Raw genomic sequence first — 19,712 nt, 5'->3', positions numbered from 1 at the left:
CTTTAAAATATGTTTCTCACTGTCACTTTGTATTGACAGCATATAAGGAATAATAATCCGGATGTCACGTTATTTTGAACCTCTGACCTCTTCTTCAAGGCCAAATAAGATCACTTTCATCAAATGTCTTCTGACTTTAAAACAGTGATTAAAATGTTCTGCCTTTGTTTGTATTGGCAACATGGATTTCATAATGTTTTTGTTATGCACATTACAGGAACAGGAATATATGGAAAATACAACAATATCTCTTTAAACGTAAATACGTTCTGTATAAGCTTATCTCTTTCTGTATAAAGCAGTGAAGACTGTATGGTAGGCATCATCAAAGTGACATAGATGCAAAAGTGCATGTGCCAAGTAAGCTTTTGTCTGGATGCAAATAATGAAAGATGAAAAAACACTGCTTAATGTTTACAACAGAAAGAGAAGCATTCATTATCACACCACAATGGCCAACACTGTAGCAGACGAGTGTTTCGTGGTTTTTATTCTTTAAAAAGTGAAAACAGTAAGTATTGTATCACATCAATGGACGTGCTGATAGTGTTCAGTATTAGTCAGGCAAGTCCATCGTCTTTTAAATGTATTGGATAAAAGAGAGGAGCTTAGTCATGTTAAAACCCTGGTGTGGAGCTTTGATCTCTGCAGATGCTTCTTTGCACTACCTCACCACAGTATGATCATCCCGCCTTTGAAGCTACCGCTGCAAACACATCACCGCACATTTTTCAGAACCTCTTACCTCTGTCAGTTTGACTTTGGATTGAACATCGCATCAGCTAGTTGGTGCAATTTTCTCTGCAGGGGAAGTTTAAGTGGGGTTTCACACTGTATGGGTGTGTTTGTTTTCATAAAAACTCCAAGCCATTGCTCCTAGCCAAAGAGGCAAAACTCATGATTAATGAAAGAGCCACAGCTTTCAGTCTGAAACTACAGCAGAAGCATGAAGCTCCCATGTTTCAACATAACACCCTGCACATCGGATATGTAACCCATTTTATTTCAAGGTTCATGCAGTCTACTTAACCTCTTTTCCACCTCTCGTGTGCTTTTCTGTCCATCTGAACTATTGAACGCTTCCTCTGTCCTTGATCCGTTTCCTTTCTGCCTTCTCACTTTCTCTCCTATGTCTGACTGATGTTACCTCTTTTCAGCCTCGAGTGCCTTTCCTTTGTGTTGCCTGCTTCCTGTGCCCTATCAGTGAGAGTCCCCTAACTGCAAAGTACAAATCTTCCATCACTTACTGGAGTTTGAATCTTTGAAAATCCTGAAATTCTGGATAATTTCCCCGTTTGTCTGTGATGCTTTGGCTTGATTTCATTCATTTAGAAAAATGATTTCAAAATATGTCCAGTTCAAGACATCATGACTGTCCTAATAATGTACTGCTCTGTAGACTTTACATAATGTGTTCTGCCCGTATGAAAAGAAATGAGGCTCAGGTAAAAGCAATATCTCAGTCACAGTCGATGGTTTTTGTCATTTATATTAACTGATATGAGTTAATGTCCACGGGCTCTATCTCTGTGCTTGTTTTCACCTCAGACAATCTATAAGCTTCTTTCTTTCTTCATTGCTCGCCTGCATTACCTCCTACTATAAATCGGTTTCTTTTAAAAGTTTCCGGCATGTTTTTTTTTTCTTATAGTCTTTCTTAAACTTACACTACTTACTTTCAGGCTTATAACTATGACAAACACACAAAACTTCCACCTTTCTTTGTTTGTTTTGGTCCAATCAGTCACTTTTTATGGACCACAAATGCACACTATTAAAGAGCTTTGTTTGACAACTGGCAGGACATTAATAGAATGTGCAAGAATACTTGAAGCCCTGCTCCTTACAACTCCATAAACACATCTGGATTTTCTTTTTCCTTTTTCTCTTTAGGCAGCTCTTTGGTTCTTTGTTAACTTCTTTTGGATTTTGGTGTTTTGCTATACTGTGTACTCTCTATAGCTCAGACTGTCAGATGTTAAGGTTTGTGTACTTTGGGTGTTTGCCACAGTGATCCTTTAGAAAGTGCTTTTCATGAGCTTTCTCTGTCTTTGCCCTTTTTCCTGTGTCTGAAGCTACTGTGTTACTGTTGAATAAATGCATTTTATTGTGTTAAAATACTGCAGCTTGGGCTTTGTTTATATTAACAGGATTTTTCATGCTCAGAAAGGGGCTTTTAGGGGGGGACTATACGTGTAAGCACAATGATCTGTCTTTACTGTGTGCATGTCTCTGCAGTTTCCTGTTATTTCTGACAATTCGATTAAAAAATAAATAAAAAAGCAGTTTGTGTTTGAATGAATGAAACTTCAACAAAAAAAAAGCTGGTTAAGATGTTTGTATTAAAATCTTGGGGATTTTCCACACCGTCTTTGGTAGATGCTTCATTCAAAATAATAAAGCGCTATACAAATACAAACCATTTACCATTTACCATAATATATTTTCAATGGCACTGATAGAAGATGCTGAATAAATAGTCTTTTTAGTTTAGGGGAAAACATGTCCCAAAATATCGTAGAGCCAGAGCTGTCTGTTGGTGAGCTTTTATTTTCTGAGATGATATTGGCCGACCTCAGATATATTCAAATATTGGTTTATTTTAATTTTTATGAACAAATTATGCTTGAGGAAATGTACTTCTTACTTCTAGGCTGGACTGTTGCAAGTCATTATTATCAGTTTGTTCTAAAAACTTCCTGAAAAGCCTTCGTTTGATCTGAAATGCTCCAGTTAGGATACTGAGAGGAACTACAAGCAGCGAGCATATTTCTCCCATACTGACTTCTCTTCATTGGCTCCCTGTGGATTTAAAATCCCCCTCCGCACATACAAGTTCTTGAATAATCAGGATCCATCTTTTAAACACCTCATAGTACCATATCACCCCAACCAGAGCACATCCTTCTAAGGTTGCTTGTGGTTCCTAGGGTATTTTTAAAAGTGGAATGGGAGGCAGAGCCTTCAGCTTTTGGGCCCCTCTACTGTGGAACAGCTCCCAGTCTGGATTTGAGACAGACACTCTCTCTACTTTTAACCATTAGGGTTAAAACTTTACCTTTTGAGTTTTTCCTTTCCACTGTCACTCACTGCTTGCTCATAGGGGGTTGTTGGGGTTTTGTGTCTATTATTGCAGGGTCTTTACCTAATTTAGCTAATTTTGTGCCCAGCATTTGCAGTACAGATGTGGCTTGTGTGGTGCACTGTTTCAATATGTAAGACCAAAGAGCTGCCTCTCCCTCCTGCTGGCCTTCACATGCCAGGGATTTTAATGTTTGCTCTACATATGTTGTTCTTGAACCGACTGAGATTTTGACATATTTTCTTCTCTAAAAATCATATGAAAATGCAGATTACAGTCATATTCTGCATTCAGAAACTTGATACACGTATACAATGACTATTCCCCCGTATGGGCTGCCTGCACCCTGTTAAACGCCTGTTTCCATAACTGCTGTAGGTAGCTGTGAGCCGCAGTTTGACACTATGAGTTCTGAACTCTTAAATACTACGCAATAAGTGGCATATAATGATGTTTGTTCTACATTTAGATACAAGGCACCTCCTTCTTTAGCCACATAGACACAAATCTTTGAAAACACTACTCTCTGTGCTCCACATCTGCCGGCTGTGAAAGAGCTGTGTGTGCCGTGACATCGCCGCTGCGGGTTGTCTGTTCTCGGTGATTCACCCTGTGCTCTGTGTTTCTCTTGGCGCATATAGACGTCCCATCTGGTGAGCAAAACCTCTGGTCTTAGAACATAATAAACAAAAGTGTGCCAAAATTATGCTGACTGCTGTTTCTATAAGTAGACGAAGAGTGTTCAACGAATTGTACTGAAACAGCAGACCTCGATTTGCAGGGAATGCCCTGACTCGTGTACCTTCAGAGGGATTTTTTTGGCCAGTATTAGACATTGTTTTAGTAGAAACTTGCCAGCTTTAGTCTTTACTTTGTTAGTTGAAAATGAAATTGCTTTATTTCAATTAACTTTCATGTATAAATGCATCTTTTTCTGTTGATGTCTGAACCTCGATGCATAGTCAATAATTAGTATTTCACATCTGCACCAAATGTGACTGGAACTGCTCTCAATCCAAGACTGAGCAGATGGCCTGCATGACACATCTCCCCCATGGCTCTGGTCCCCTACTGGGACCTGGAAGTGCACCATATTTCACGTTGGTACCAGGGCCCACAGTGACGTGCCCACCCAGCGCCCATATTACAGGGTCCACATGTGGCCCATAGTGCATTATCCCCACCAGCTGATATGAAATGTGGACCAGAAAATTGTTGTTTTGCAGTATATAGATAAGATGCAGTTTAACTTTAATCTTACTGATGTTTTGATTCGGTCATCTTCTCAGTGGGAAAAGACCCAGGGAAACCGTGTTAACAATAAAAACAATAAAAACAATAACACTAAAAACCAAAAAAAACCCCTGAAAACCATAAATTTCACACCTGTGCCTAAACTCGCGGCCTGGTACCAAACGACTCACGCACCGCTACAGGTCTGTGGCCCCGGGGGTTGGGGACTGCTGCTCAATGGGACCCAAAAGGCCAAATTTGTTATGGGCTCTTCATTGGCTAGCCTACATGAGCTCCACATGGGTTTTCTATGGGCAACCCACAGTGGGTTACCCACAAAACTGCTAGGTCCAATGTGCATTGGAATAGCTCACTGTGAAAACTCAAATAGGGGCCCCAAAGAATAAACCTGCTGTGGGCCCTGTGTGGGTACATGCACTTGGGGATCACATGGGGTAAGTGTGGGTTTGCCCTGACCACAAAGCCTGACATTTCATCCACAACTACCCACTGTGGACCCACATGGGCATGTTTGCTGGGTAGTGGCATTACCATTCACTTTAAAAGAGCGGGTGGTAATGCTACATCCCTACTTTAGGTTTAAAACCAGCAGGCATTATTTAACCATATTCTGTATAACAGTTTATATGCAATCAAATGTTTTAAAAGTCAAAAGATAAAATGTTCATGTTAGTGTTATGATAGATGTTAGACAGATTTTGTCTCTTGCCAAGTCATGGAGGTTTTCTGCCATGTCACACGTGTGTAAGGTACGTCCACGTGCGTTGCTAATAAGCCCTCTCTCAGATGGGCTGAAACTTGCTAGCTGCCCTATCAAGCTACCTGCCTGGCACTGCAGACAGACCGCTAATAAACATGCCAGTAAAAATGTGACGTGCTGATGCGAGCCAACATGTTAGCTTTTAAGCACACACTCGTGTATTGTCTTTCTCACCGAATAAAAGGTTGGTGTTTATGACAGCTGAGCTTTTCTTATTTATCAAATATTACATTCAAATTGCTTCCTGTTCACTAATGAAGCCCTAACCTTCCTAAGCTGCTTTTTTACAGTCATAGGACTGGTTTAAAAAAGTCCCCCAAATGAATCGAGATGTTGTGTCATTAAACCACCGTCCTGCTTCTCAAACACTGCCACAGCCCGTCTGAAAATGGACTTTTATTATTGATGATAATTGGGTACAATTATTAAGCTGCACAATTGGATCCTCACATTATGCCTTTTTTTATTTGTTGGTGAAACCTTCACAGTGGCAGTTTCAGCTCATGCTGAGCCATGAGGCAGCATGTCTGATCTGCACAGACACACACACAAACACACACACACACCCCGACCTGCTTTTTTATGCAGACCAGATGCTCAGCTTTCCACGTTGCACTTAAAAGGGGTGATGGGATGCAGTTGTAGTCTTGGAGAAACAAGGCTTAGGGATCACAAACCCCCTACTCAAGCAAATCACACAGTGAGGGAAACTGCAGAGGTTTATCCAAACAGACTAATCAGAAAGAGCAGGTGTCATTTGACTAAATAATGGCCAGGCTTTTGACTTAAAGGTGCAGTAGGATATTTTTTTCTGGTTCCTTTCTTCTCCACAACTACAATATGAGACTCTAGAGAACTGATGGTAGTAGTACATGTGCATGCATATACATGGAGGCTTTCTGTGTCACTAGGCTGCAGAGTTTGCCTCAATACTGGACAGTCTGTAATCAGCTCAATCCCTTGCTAACCTCTTGATATTAGTGCTGACAATCTTTCAGTGCAGGGCAGAAAAACTGTGTAGTCAAAGATATCAATAATGCTGTTTATGCTTTTCAGCAGATCCGGCCAAAGAACTCATGTTGAAGAGAATATTTTAAAATGAAATTTGTTCAGTTTAAATGAAAGTTGCTTAGGCAACTAGGCGTTACACTTCTAAATGCACTTCTACTCTGTGTGTAACCTGCTACGTAGTTTCATTTAAGCTTAATGTGGTCTTTTTTTTAGTGTAAAGTTGTGTTTAGAAAATTGTCAGACATGTGTAACTACTGAGCATCATCTTCTTCTCTCTTTTTTTTTGTTCTCCTGATGTTTGACTTTAACCAATGCACAACTTTAAGTGTTACTTAAACAGGCATTCAAACAAAAGCTCACCCCTCCTGTTTGTTTGTGTCTCTGTGGGTAGCCAACCCTCTCTTTCTTGCTGCATCTGGGTGGAGTGCAATAAATACTTTAGGAAACAATGTTACATAAAAGAAACTTTTATGAACGTTTTGGAATTATCATGTCTGGAACTCCCTAAAATGTATACGTGAATATCCCTTAAACCTTAATTATACATGACAGTACTTCAAGTCATTTTGTTCATTTTGAGTTCTCTGAGTCATGCTGGATACGGTGGTTTGAATAATACTTTGCAGCAGGACTCCAGACTGTTCAGGTCTCCTTGCACGTGGACATTGGGTTATCATATTTCTCTCTGCGTTGTACTCTGGAAGCCGACATCAATAATGCACAGACCTTGTAGGTGACTTTGTCTCAGAGGAATACCAGAGTAAGACTTCCATCAGAGCGCTAGTTATTTATCCGACTGGAGTCTGCTTCCGCACAGACAGGCTGTAGGTAGCAACAGTTTTAACGCTGCGATTTTCCTCTTAGAGGCAATTGTTATGTCCTGTTCGGTCTATTTTAGTAAACCAAAACAAACCTGGTGAACTAAACTGGAAAATCAACCCCCACAGGAAAGGATTTGTCTCACCCCCCCCCCCCCCCCCCCCCCCCCCCCCCCCCAAGTATAATGACAGTCAGCCAAATTAACCAGCGAGTCGATTCGAGTTGAAGAATGCTTTCGTAAACACCCAGTATTTAGCCCTGTGTGATTTAACAGTGTCAGCTCCACAGGGAAATTCTGACTGGACAACATGGACTGCAGAGCTGCCAGAAATATCTGTTAGTTTGCATATGAGGATGATTACACACCCTAATAGAAGTGACAGGAATCCACATTTATTCACTCTATCAGTAATCTTAGTATGTTTGGTGTTGATGAACCTTATGTAAGGATTGTGTTAGCTTTTCATTTGAGCACCAGCAACACACCCACTTCTCAGCCTTCATGACAGACAAGGACATGTTAATGATAAAAAGGCATTCCAGGCTATAGAATAAAGCGAAATGCACAGAAACAAAGATACTAAGCACCTCTGGAAACACCTTTTATTTCCATGCACTACATGTGACTAAGTCATGACAGTATCCCATTGCTGTTTTGTATCTTTTATTCTGCATTTGCTTTACTTTATCGTGACAGAAACAGTTAAAGTTCAGGGAAAGATAAGGAGGTGTGTGTGTGTGTGTGTGTGTGTGTGTGTGTGTGTGTGTGTGCAAGAGAAGCAGAAAGTGTGACAGTAATGTTTGTTAGTCACTGGGGAAAGCATGCTAACTATAAATCACAGCAGTTATTGTGCTACAGAGCCCAAACTGTAAGAGTTGAGAGGTTGAACCATTAGGCTCATTTAGTGATTCAAAGGGAGGTCTGTACCCCAGAGGTCAGAGGTCACTGCCTAATGCTCATAGACTATAAGCCCTTCGGTCAGAGAGTGAAAGGGTGGGGAATGTGTCGTCATCTTTTAATGAATTCCTGAGATTTTGGTGAGAAATATGTTTTTACACGATGCTCATCCCTTTAAAAAACAAAAACAAAGTGCTGTTAACTCCATTGTTCATAAATGACTTGCAGCGTGACAGAGTCAGGTTAATGTGTCTGAAATGTGTAACCACTTCCTATGATGTAATAGCCAAGGGGCCGTTGTGGCTAAAATAAGCCTGAATACAGCTAAAGATGTGTTTATCTCAAAATTTACCCCACTGAGTGCTTACGGTAACCTTCCCAGATAAACCAACCAAATGGAAACTCGACCTGCCTTCCTTCCTTTACTCGTACAAGGACTGCAGTTTTGCTTCATTCTTACAGTTTTCTTTTCACTGAAGTGTTCATCTGCCTCAGGGTCATATTTGGCCTGCATATTTTATGATTATTATTCTCTTCTTTAGATTACTGCTAGGTCAAAAACAACCATAAAACATATTACACACAAATTCCAAAGGTTTAGTAAGATTTAGGGATTTTTTTTAAGCTATAGGCTCTTTCCTTTGGACTAGTCCTATGCCAAGCACAAATTAATGGCTCAGCATGGCAGACAAACAGATTTGCATGAGCACACTTCATTAGCTGAAGTCTTATTAGTCAAATGTTGTATCCCTGCTCAATTTGTGAAGAATCAGAATTTGGCATGTGGTCTGTTTTGTTGAAGGAGTCATGCAGGCGCTATTTTTAAATGAAAGTTTCCTCCTCCACAAACAGACATGACTGGCTATGACACAACTTAGATACACGTCGACATCAGAAGACAGCGTGGTGGACAAGCAGTGAGCTACTAATATTAGGAACAAAGCATCACAATGTAAAGTTTTGTTTTTATAAGGCTAACTAATCATGTGATTACACATCTACAGGGGGAAATAATTATTTGATTCCCTGCAGAATTTATAAGTTTGCTTACTTATAAAAAACTTACAGTTTTTCCTGCTAAGGGTAAAGAATGACTTCACTGCACCGAGGGACCAATGGATGGGGCTGTATACTGTAAAACCTTGAATGAGAACCTCCTCCTCTCCTTCCATCAGCCAAAACACCGAAGACACGAAACATACTGCCAAGGCAACAAAGGATTGGCTGAAAAAGAAGCACATTAAGGTCACTGAGTAGCCTTGTCAGTCTCCAGACCTTCTGAAGCTAACCTAAAGGATTTCGACAAGAGTCAGCCAGAATCCCTCCTGAGATGTGCACAAACCTGGTGTTCATTTCTTTGGAAATGAGCTAACTTTACAAATTCAGCATTTGTAAAATTTCCCTTACTGTATCTGTTTGGAGAATCATGATTCATAGAGCAGATCTCTTATGGCCAGCCCTTCTGCACAGCTTCGTCAAAGCATTCACTACAACTGTAATTGAATCATGGACTTAATATAAAGACAAAGATCAGAGTGAATAATGTTGCTGCAGAGCGATTTGTGTTTGAACGGCACCTGCAGAACTGTGATAAGATAATGAACGCACTGTTGTTCTTTTCTGTGACTCCTCTTTTTGGCAGCTGCTTGCATACTTTCATCACATCTCACTCACTTTCTCAGTTTACACAGCAGATGCCATCTTAAGACACACGGTCACATTTCATTTGTCCCGTAAACTCTGGCTGTTTGTGGTTTGTGAAAATGCAACATCATACTTATGCCGCCTGTGAGGGATCTTCCCCAAATACTCCACATTCCCCAATGGAAAGTAATTAAAGTGTTGTTTGCATTTTTGGAGTTGTGGCATACAGAGCTATCCTACTTTCTAAGCTTATTTTGTGTGGCTAACGTGAACTGATGGTGGCTGACTTCAAAAACCTCTTACCACAATGTGATTTGAGCACTCAACCTTCTGGGCTGGAGTCAGATGTGCTATTGTTGCGCTACAAGGTCCTACTGCTGGCCAGGATATTTGAGAAGCCCATTTAGACGGTGACATTTCCCCCTGTGGGAATAGGAACACTTTCAGGAGCTAATGTAGCACTCATAAAACACACACAGGCACATGCTCCTTCTTTCCCACCCTCCCTCACCACGAGCTTCCTCCAGGGCACCAGTCTTTGTGTGGTCTTTGACAGGAACAGGCAATTCACTTCAGCACAAAGACACAGATAGAGGGGTGAAGAAAGCTATTGTCTGGACTTATGTCACAAGTGTGTGGGGGTGTGTGTGCTTGTGACACAGACAACAAACAGCCTCTGTGTTTTCTGTCTCTCACCTTTTTAGGCTGAATCTCAGAAGGAGATATCTGATCGGTGTAGGGTGGCGGCATGTCACTCATTGTGTGGGTGAATAAAGATCAAAAGTGGTTAATCAGGGCACTGGGACAGGCGCTCAATGCAATATTCATGTGTTGACATCTGATTAAAGCACAAAAATTAAGCAAATTTGTGTTTGGTTGATTATTTCTTTGCTTTAACATTTGAAAGTCTGTTTATTTCCCCTTAAATTTGGCTACGTTAGTTGAGCAGCAAAGTTGAGTGTGTGGGTTGCCAAACTGCTTTTTCTGCTTTTTGATTTGTTTTGAGCTTCTGATACCCCAGGTGCTGATAATCAGGTGCCAGATTGGGCCCTGATTATTACTGATGCTCAATTCTGCCCATGAGAATGCACAGAGAACGCTTTGCTGATTGGTGCACTAATAGGGTAACAGCTTTTGATGGAGGCAGTGTGGTGGTGTGTGGCGGTATTTCCTTCATGGGAAAAAGCAAGGCTTGTCATCACTGGAGGTGATTTCAATGCAGAAAGTTATCCTGATGAGATTCCGCAATCAGTGGCAATCCCATATTTCCGCAATCTAGGAGTGAACGCTATCCTCCTAGATGACACGGCTTACACCCACAGAGCAAGGTTCATCAATGAATTTGGGAGTGGAGAAGATGGAGTTGCCTGTCTTGACCTCAACCTCAGTGAACACTTGTGGGATCAGCTTGAGCGTGCCGTTCGTGCCTGAGTGACCAACACAACCACACTGGCTTACTCGAGCAAATGCTGGTTACAGAATGGGGTGCCATCCCCCATGACCAAGCTGGTGACCAGCATCAGGAGTGATCAGACTTCCGTTTTGGCTAGAGACAAACTTAAAACAGGAATATTTGGTGTATCATGGTAGCTTAAGGCATTCAAAACAGGAAAACAAATCAGCCTCGCCCGGATTTTACCATTTTGACAAATTCAGGTGGTTTTTGAAAGATGAGGATTACAATATAACCAACAATTACAAAATAAGTATAATGGGCCTATAAATCTTGGTCAGTAATGAGTTTTATTGCCAAGAAGCCTTGTTACAAGAAATCGATCAAAATACATTTTCTTACTATTTGTAAGTTGTTGTTTTTTTTTTACCTAAGTATAAAAAAAAGTCTTTTAAACCTTGGAGTCTCCTCCTCGACAAAACAGGGATCATGTTTAAATCCTGTTGTTCTTATGAAAGTTGATTAGCAGGTCGGGCCTATTTTTTTCGTTATTCTTACTTTGCTACATTGTATCATTAAAGTGAAACTGAAAACCCTGTGCTTTCCCCAAATGTTGGTTTTGGCAGTGCTGCCTAAAGAAAGTTCATGGTTCTCCTCATTCTGTAGTGTAACTTCCTTTTCACGGGTTCTTGACTCTAGTGACAGTAATTTAGAGACTTACTGAGGAAACATTTAAACATTAGGCGATAGTATTACTGTAATACAATAATGCCAGCAATGCCTGGTGTTAAAGTTCCCAAGTGTTTACAGTATGTTGAAATACCTGTCAGGTGTCATATTTATGAGTTTCATCTGGCATCTTGTGGTTTCAGTGTGACCTGTTGATCCCACAGACTATCAAAGTATGTGCATCATAATCCTAGTTCTATTATAAAATGATGAAGGACAGTGAAGGGCTTCAGGTTCGTTTGTTCATGACTTACGTGTACCCTTGAAGCCTTTTGTCTTCAACCTCAGACTGTGCAACACTGGAAAAAAGACGTCACACTTCCCAAGACAGTGATGTAACATGCAACCATTCAACACATGATACACAGGTTTCTACAAGTTAATAATAATCTTACCTGTTTGCATTTTTCACTGTGCTTTTTGTTGACATACATGCCTCAGATTTCACAAGGAGAACAGAGGTTGGACACAGTGGCAAAAGTGAAGTTACTGCGACTGGGCAATGAACTTGCAATCTAGTCTGCTATCAGTTTGTGATTGAATGAGGTCAAGTTGGTAATTGCATCCAATCTGTTGGAGATAATATGGTGATTAACTGTGATAAATTGGTGGAAATAACAAACATGCTGCTGTCTGTTGCAAATCTTTTACCGTCTACATACACAGATTAAAGCGAGATTCACATTGACTGCTTAGATTCAGAATCCACCCAGAACCTCATGGATGTGAAACAGGAATTCAGAAAGTCATCCACAAAAAAACTGCAGGATGGTGATTTAACTTATGACGTAGGTGCTCACCAGCCTTGTACTGATATGCAAACATAACTCGAATACAACCAGTTGAGTCAGATCACCTATTGCAAAGAGATTTGTTGCAGAAAAACTTTGCTAATTGGTGCAGACTGACTTGGGTTGATTGCAACACGTTGGTACTCTTGGCAGCCCGTCTGTGTTTCTGAATTGGGTGGCAAACCTTTGCCAATCTATCTGAGAGTGATTACAGTCAGTCTAACCCGGACCATCATTGTTTGGAAAGAGTTTGTTTCTCACCAGATGAACTGTGCAATCACCCTGTGACTGAAAGTTATAGAAAGCTTACCGCCTTACAGTCCGTAAATGTTTGGGAACCGGGAAGACCAGTTGCCTTTTGGAAGAGAAAAGTTGTCCCATTCTGATTGTATAGAAAATTTAGCTGCTTAACAGGCCTGTTTTTAAATGGGATATACATAATAAAACTGCTTTGCTCAAGTACATAGTGGATTACTAGTGGTTCGCTTACAGAAGGTCCATGATGGCATACCAGTTTACTGCATACCAGTTTACTGCATACCAGTCTTTACACTTTAAGTAACTGTTTGTTTTTCCATTAGAGGTAAAAAGAGAACACAGAAAATCTTAAGTATAAGTGATGGCGTTTAAGGGAAGGCTCACGAAAAGCTCAGTGGCATGACAGATCGTTGACACTGTCAGACATCATTAAAGGAAAAATAACAGGGTGTTTAAATCCAAATACGTCAGTACCACGCTCAAGTTGCTAATGCGGTGCTGTATATTCTCAGCTGTGGCGCAGGGCTGCAGAAGGAAAGAAGAGAAGTAATACTAAGAAGTAGGTTAAACAGGGGATTTCACCATTTAGTTGTGGGTTGTGTTTTTTTTCGTGAGCTGAACGGTTAACATGACCAGCCGTGTCTTCTTAAGAGCTCTCACTGCTTACATGTAGGTAAGCAGTGAGGCCATCTCATGGAGTTTAGCTGAGATCGAAGTATTTACACCAAACCCTTTTTAAAACACAGATTTAAGAGATGTGGCTCTGATGAACCAAAGAACAGTGATGCAAGGCTGGAGTGTATCTGTAAGTAAAATCTGAATTGCTTGTCTGACTTTTCCTCATCACTTCAGAGTATTTCTGGAATTAAGTTGTGCGGCTGAGCTTCTCTCAGAATTATGTTTCTTCCCCATAATCTTATCTGAGCAACAAGTCTGGAACAGTACAAGCAGCATGACAACATTTCAACATTTTTTCTTTATTGCTCTGTAATGCTGGCAGCCAGTTTGTGTTTTGTAATTGCTTTTATTGTTATACTATTACATAAGGATTAATTTTAAACACAGTCCATATATACATTTATATTTGCTTTCTGTAATGGCTAACTGATTTTACTGTGTTGGACATTAATAAAATAGCAACTATCTTCTGAAGCCTTCACGTATTTTTGTCTTGTCATTTGGAAGCAACTCGATGAACTCGCCATCTTTTCCCTTTTAATAACCTCAAAAGGAAGGAAAAATACCACACAGTCATTCCCCTCACGATTTGGACCATTTTCCCTGGTGTACCGCACTGGAGCTCAGTACAACAAGGATGTGCATGAAGGCATTTAACCACAGTCCTTAAGACAGCTCAGTTTGGAGGGAATGCATAAGTGGGGAAGCGGAGAGAAGGAAATGGTGAGAACAAAATCCAGACAAAAGAGTTAGAAGATTCTTTCATAACGCAGCGAAGGAGGAAGGACGATCACTGGGCTCTGTGGTTTCTCCTTACCCTCCTGACTGAATGAGCTATCATGCTCTAGTACTTGTAGGCTATGAACTGGGCAAAGCCAAAATGTGGGAGGATGACACAGATCAAAGAAGACAAATAAAGCTTTTGATTTCAAAGTAAGCTAAACCAGTACAGATAAACATGAAATCTTCCATCAGGTTGTTTGTACACAAACCCGCAGTCATGTCATGTGAAGCTGTTTTACATAGCTTGTTTCCATGTCAGCCTACACAGTGCTGTACAGACAAAATGAGGTAACTACATTTGCCAAGCTTTAAATTGCCAAAAACCATAGGAATGCATAATAATTGTTAAAACTGCTGAATCAAGGTCAAAATCAAGTAGTGCAGTAACTGAGTTCTTCTTGAGACATCTGCCTAGCTAGCTAAAGCTTGGCAGTTAAAGCTAAAACTAACATAAATCTAAGGTGCCTGCCCAACACGTGGCACCGAAACGGCTTCAGTGCACCCTGGCGTTGATTCTCCACGCGTCTGGAAGTCTCTCAGAGCAAATGCACGTTTCGCCATTCTTCCAAAAGATTTTCCCTCATTTCGTGTTTTTATGATTGTAGTTTTAGAGGATGGTGGAGCTGCCAAACACCAAATCTTCTGTATTTCTATCAATGCTCTGTGCACAGATGTTGTATTTCATTAAATTGTGGAGCATAATGAAACAGCAGTTTTTTACTAGTTGAAAAGAAAGCTGAAAGAACAAGTGTTCCTTTTCTTTTAGGTATTAGTTTTACTTCGGACTGAAAAAAACTTAAAATAGAAACATTATAAATATACAATTTTTCATCCAGCTTGAAATTTAGTCCCTGTTCTCGACTTAACTGCTTCTATAATTCTTCTGATGCAGTGAATAGTGCAGGAGAAGTGGTCTGCATTTGAAAAAGGCATAATAATATTAATAGTTAGGAATAATCTGAGTTTAGTATTGCTTTTCTCTGAATGGGGGCCACGGTTGTCCCTGCCGTGGTCTGCTTGCGGCTCTCATGCTGGAGGGCCTCTGGAGGACTGGGCCCTGAGTCTCCTCCATGCCTGCTTCAGGTCCTGGGGTGCGGGGTTGTGGCTCCACACACCCACTGTTAGACACTACTGGAGAGACCTTAGGAACACCTGTGTACCCACAGGCACACTTTCTTGTGCTACTGCTGGATGTAAAAATATCTTGTAATATTGGTTACTTTTTTAACTCTTTCTTTCTTTCCTTCCATCCTTCCTTCCTTCCTTCCTTCCTTCCTTCCTTCCTTCCTTCCTTCCTTCCTTCCTTCCCGGTGTTGTCCGTTAGGTTGTATAACCCAAAATAAAAATGCTAATGAATGCTATCTGACTGTCAAGTGCACAGTTATAGTGAATGCGGTAATGCTCCACTTTTGGGGCTTTCAGACAACAATTCTGACTCATACTCTCGGACAGGACAAAGTGAAGAAAAGGAAAAACAACAAAAAACAAACCAAAAAAGCAAGCAGGATTATATTGCTGTTTTATCGGGTTCTTTGTTTACATACTGATATCCTGCAAAAATATTTTAAAATATGCAAACAAGGGCAATGTTTTTTTTTTTAATTCATTGACTGGAAAGAGGGTGGATGATCCTTGTCAATCACATGCATTCCCTTTTCTACATCGACATGAAAAATTATGTGAGCCATATGCTTAGTTTGCAGGCCATCCAGCAGGGGATTATAATTTTTCATAACCGCTATCATGATGTCAATCCATAACTATGTCAGAGCTCCTGTGTGCCAGCTGACTGGATCATGATATGAACCACATGGCGATCAGATCAGCTGATTGCTACAGTCACAAGCTCCTAATTCATTTGGTTTGGGAATCCTATTATAATATATATGGCTTTACGTACATAATGCTACAAATCCTGATTGTATATGGTACAAATCGAGGTGATCTCTTTACACAGATTATACTTTAACTCCTTTTTTTTTCTCCTCTCCTAGGACCCCAGCTACTGGGTTCAGGTGAACAGGTTGGAACATGGCGATGGTGGTATTTTGGACCAGGATGATATGCTGTGCGATGTGGTGGATGACAAAGATAGGGTGAGTCGAAGTCGGTGTTAGATTGCGAGAAAGAATATGTTTGCATAGCTGATTGCACATTGTATTTGTTTATTTGCCACACTGTCCTGTTATTCTATCTCTTCTCATTTTCATTCAGCCTTTCCTTGTAGGCAGAAAAAAGTATTATCTGAACTCTAAAATGTTTGTGCATAAAGCCTTGGCTGTACCACAAAGGTTTCACTGACATGTGCTTATGATTACACCTGACTGTTTTTGCTGTCACCGTTGCTTAAACCTTGCAGAGCAGTAAACTGCTCACCGTGTTCTCTGCTTAATCAGTTCAGCCTGTTGGAAGTACTCTGCAGATTTCATATTTGCAGACTGTTTTACATTCAAGGCTCCACTTTGTGTGCAAGGAGGCACTGTATTTCTGTGTTTACTGATATTCAGTGCATCCAGGAAGCATTCACTTCTTCCACATTTTGTTCTGTTACAGCCTTATTCCAAAATGGGTTACATTATTTTTCACCTCAGAATACTGCACACAATACCCCATACTGACAAAGTGAAAAAAAAATTGCATGGAATTCTTGCAAAGTTATTTAAAAACCAAAACAGGAAACATGTAACATGCACAGAAGTATTAACAGCCTTTTCCATAACACTCACATTTGAGCTCAGGTGCATCCTGTGTGCACTGATCACCTATCAGATGTTTCTACAGCTTGTTCAGAGGCCACCTTTGGTAAATTCAGTTGATTGGCAGTGTTAGCTATGGAACCTAATGTATAAAGTCTCATAGTTAAGAGTGCATGTGAGAGCACAAACCAAGCCATGAAGTCCAAGGAATTGTCTATAGGCCACCAGAAGGACTCCAGGCCAGAGTAGAGAAACTACAGCCTCTGGCCTGATTAAACAAATTGAACTTTTTTTTTGGATGAATGCGAAACGTAATGTCTAGAAAGGGAACCTGCTTGATGCCATCTCTACAGTGAAGCATAGTGGTGGCAGCGTCATGCTGTGGGGATGCTATGCAGCGGCAGGATCTGGAAGACTCGTCAGTGTCAAGGGAGAGATCAATGCTGCCTTGATGATAATCTGCTCCAGAGTGCTCTAGACCTCAGACTGAAGGTTTATCTTGCAACAAGACAATGACCCAAACCACACAGCCAAGATAACGAAGGAGTGGCTTTGGGACCACTCTGTATGTTGAACCCTGTTGAACATCTCTGGAGAGATTTGAGAATGGTTGGCTATGCACTGAAACTCGGGAGGGTCTGCAAAGAAGAATGGAAGAAACTACCCAAAAACAGGTGTGCCAAGCTTGTAGCATCATGTTCAAAGGTGCTTCAACAAAGTATTGAGCAAAGGCTGTAAATGCTTATGTACTTCTTATTTTACTGTGTTTCAGTTTTAATATATTTACTAGAATTTCAAGCACAGTGAAACAAGTGAAGCCCTGTGAATTCTTACCGGATGCACTGGGAGATTGTGTGGGCAAAATCTATGAGGCTTTATGACATCACACTACCCACCCCTCCCCACCCACTAGACAAGTGTAAACGATTACCCACAGCCCCACTGCCTCCTTCCCATGGGAACAGTGCTGGCTACACCTGAGTCACTAGCTCTTTGGCTTTAATGTGTGCCATAAAAATCACCACTTTTCAGGTCATTTCAATTATTAAATGAAATCATATTGCAAGCAGGTGCAGATGGTTAGTAATTTAAAATCATTTAAAATATATTCCAATTCATCGCAAGGGCATTAGCCACCTACTGTTAGTCACTGCAGTTTATCCTGGTGTTGGCATCATGTGGATGATTGTTCACATCCGGTGTTCACACCTTTTCAGAGATGTCTTCCACTAAAGCTAACAGGGCCACCACACATTAAAAAGGCTATGAATCATCCAGGTTTCAATTGAACATGTAATCTTTAATTCCTATCTGCTCTGTTTTCTTGCTCTGTCTGATGCCCTGGAGCCAGCGTTATCACTGAAATCTGATCTTTCTCAGCAACACTGTGTTTTGTCCCCCTGTTTTATGGTAAACGGATCGCTTCCCACAGCAGATACTGTGATGTTGAGCAAGTCTGCAAAGCTAGGTGACATAGTTGTTTCTTTCTCTTTGACGTGCGCATTCTTTTTGATCTCGTGTGGACATTTGTGCGAGGATGAGACATGGTGTGTTTCAGGCAGCTATACACCTCTATACACCTGACAATGACTATGTGGTGGGTGCCATGGTTACACATCAGGTGGGATCATTGGGGAGAGCAGCTGTTTTGCACCTGCTGCCTGAAACACTGGTTTCTAATTTTTTATTTATTTTTTTTATTCTTCTCTTATTTTACAACATCGGTGGTATTTGGCTGGAAAAATGCAAAGAAAGAAGAAACAAATGTGGCAGTTCTGTATACATTTTTGACCTTTCAAGAGCCTCAGTTTGTTCTGATGCTGTGATTCCTGCTCCCCCTGGTGGTCATACGGCATAAGTACCTTCTCATTGACGGCAGAATAGAGAATTTAGGGAAAAAATGAAATTTGCTGACATAACATTTTTAGCTGCCTTGCTGATAATTTTTTTTAAATATTTTCATGTAACTGTCAGTAGTTAGTTCTAACAGGTTAGCCTGCTCTACACCTGTGGTAGACATTCGGCCTAAAAAGTAAACAGTGACTCTCTGGTCACAAGACCAACATGCTGTAGTAATACTGTGTTGATAGTTACCAAATGACAGAGTGCAGTGTCAGAAAGTCAGCTGGCAGTCGACTGGAACAGCCAACTTCAAACTGGTGGAACAGCTCTGTTTGAATGACTTTATCTCGGTGCGTGGGTGTTTGCTCCTTTGTGTGTCTGTGTGTGTGGTTGCAGCTGTAGAGGTAAATCCAGTCTGTCCAGTTCTTTCCCTAATCTACTAACCCTCCTTCTTTTACTGTCTAACCTCCTAACAAGCCCATTTTAACCTGGTAATGACAACACATTCTTGTATGTGTGAATACTTCCAGGGCAGGAAAACGCTTGTGCTGTACAAACGTTTGGTTTTCTCCTGATATATGTGAACCACAAAGCTTTGTGCTATGTTGTTTGAATGAATGTGTATGTGGAGATGGCATAGTCCTTTTGCAGCCGAGATTTGTAGTCAGACGTGCTGGCGATGTTATAAGCTTCAGCAGAAATTTTCCAGCTCCGCGTTTCTTTCCGTTTACTCTCTGACATGTCACATTGGTGCAGTTCAAACAGGACTATTAGTCAGGAATTTAGGAGATATCACAAATAACCTGCGCCCTTGATAAACATGGTCCTGTCCATTTCAGTCTGTGCATATTCTGGTTAATAGCCCACGTAGCGTGTCTACAGTGCTGTATCATTGCAGATGAACTGCAAAGTCAAAGTTCAGTGTTTAAAACTGAGTTTAAATGACATAATTTAACTGTAAAAGATGTAGCCTGTAATATTGAACACTATAAACCAACCACACCTGTAGACAATACGTCCACACAAACCTCTTGATTGGTTACCGCTGTTTGTTTTTCTCTCAAGAGGACTGAT

The 19,712-nt window shown here is 40.8% G+C and overlaps 1 protein-coding gene across 2 annotated transcripts in view; it reads left to right on the top strand.

The window, feature by feature from the left end:
• LOC146566719 (partitioning defective 3 homolog) overlaps positions 1–19,712 on the top strand; it is a 357,883-nt gene that overhangs the window by 18,579 nt on the left and 319,592 nt on the right. For both annotated transcript variants that reach the window (XM_085286313.1, XM_085286312.1), the window contains exon 2: positions 16,095–16,196. In XM_085286313.1, the coding sequence (XP_085142439.1) occupies positions 16,095–16,196 (102 nt within the window). The remainder of the gene's footprint in view (positions 1–16,094; positions 16,197–19,712) is intronic.

The sequence above is a fragment of the Mchenga conophoros genome, linkage group LG9 (assembly GCF_057382185.1).
Source record: "Mchenga conophoros isolate Kocher_MC1m ecotype Shallow Benthic linkage group LG9, M_conophoros_male_GT1.1, whole genome shotgun sequence".
NCBI lineage: Eukaryota > Metazoa > Chordata > Actinopteri > Cichliformes > Cichlidae > Mchenga > Mchenga conophoros.
Note: the sequence above shows the minus strand (reverse complement) of the source record. Positions and strands in the feature narration are given on the sequence as shown.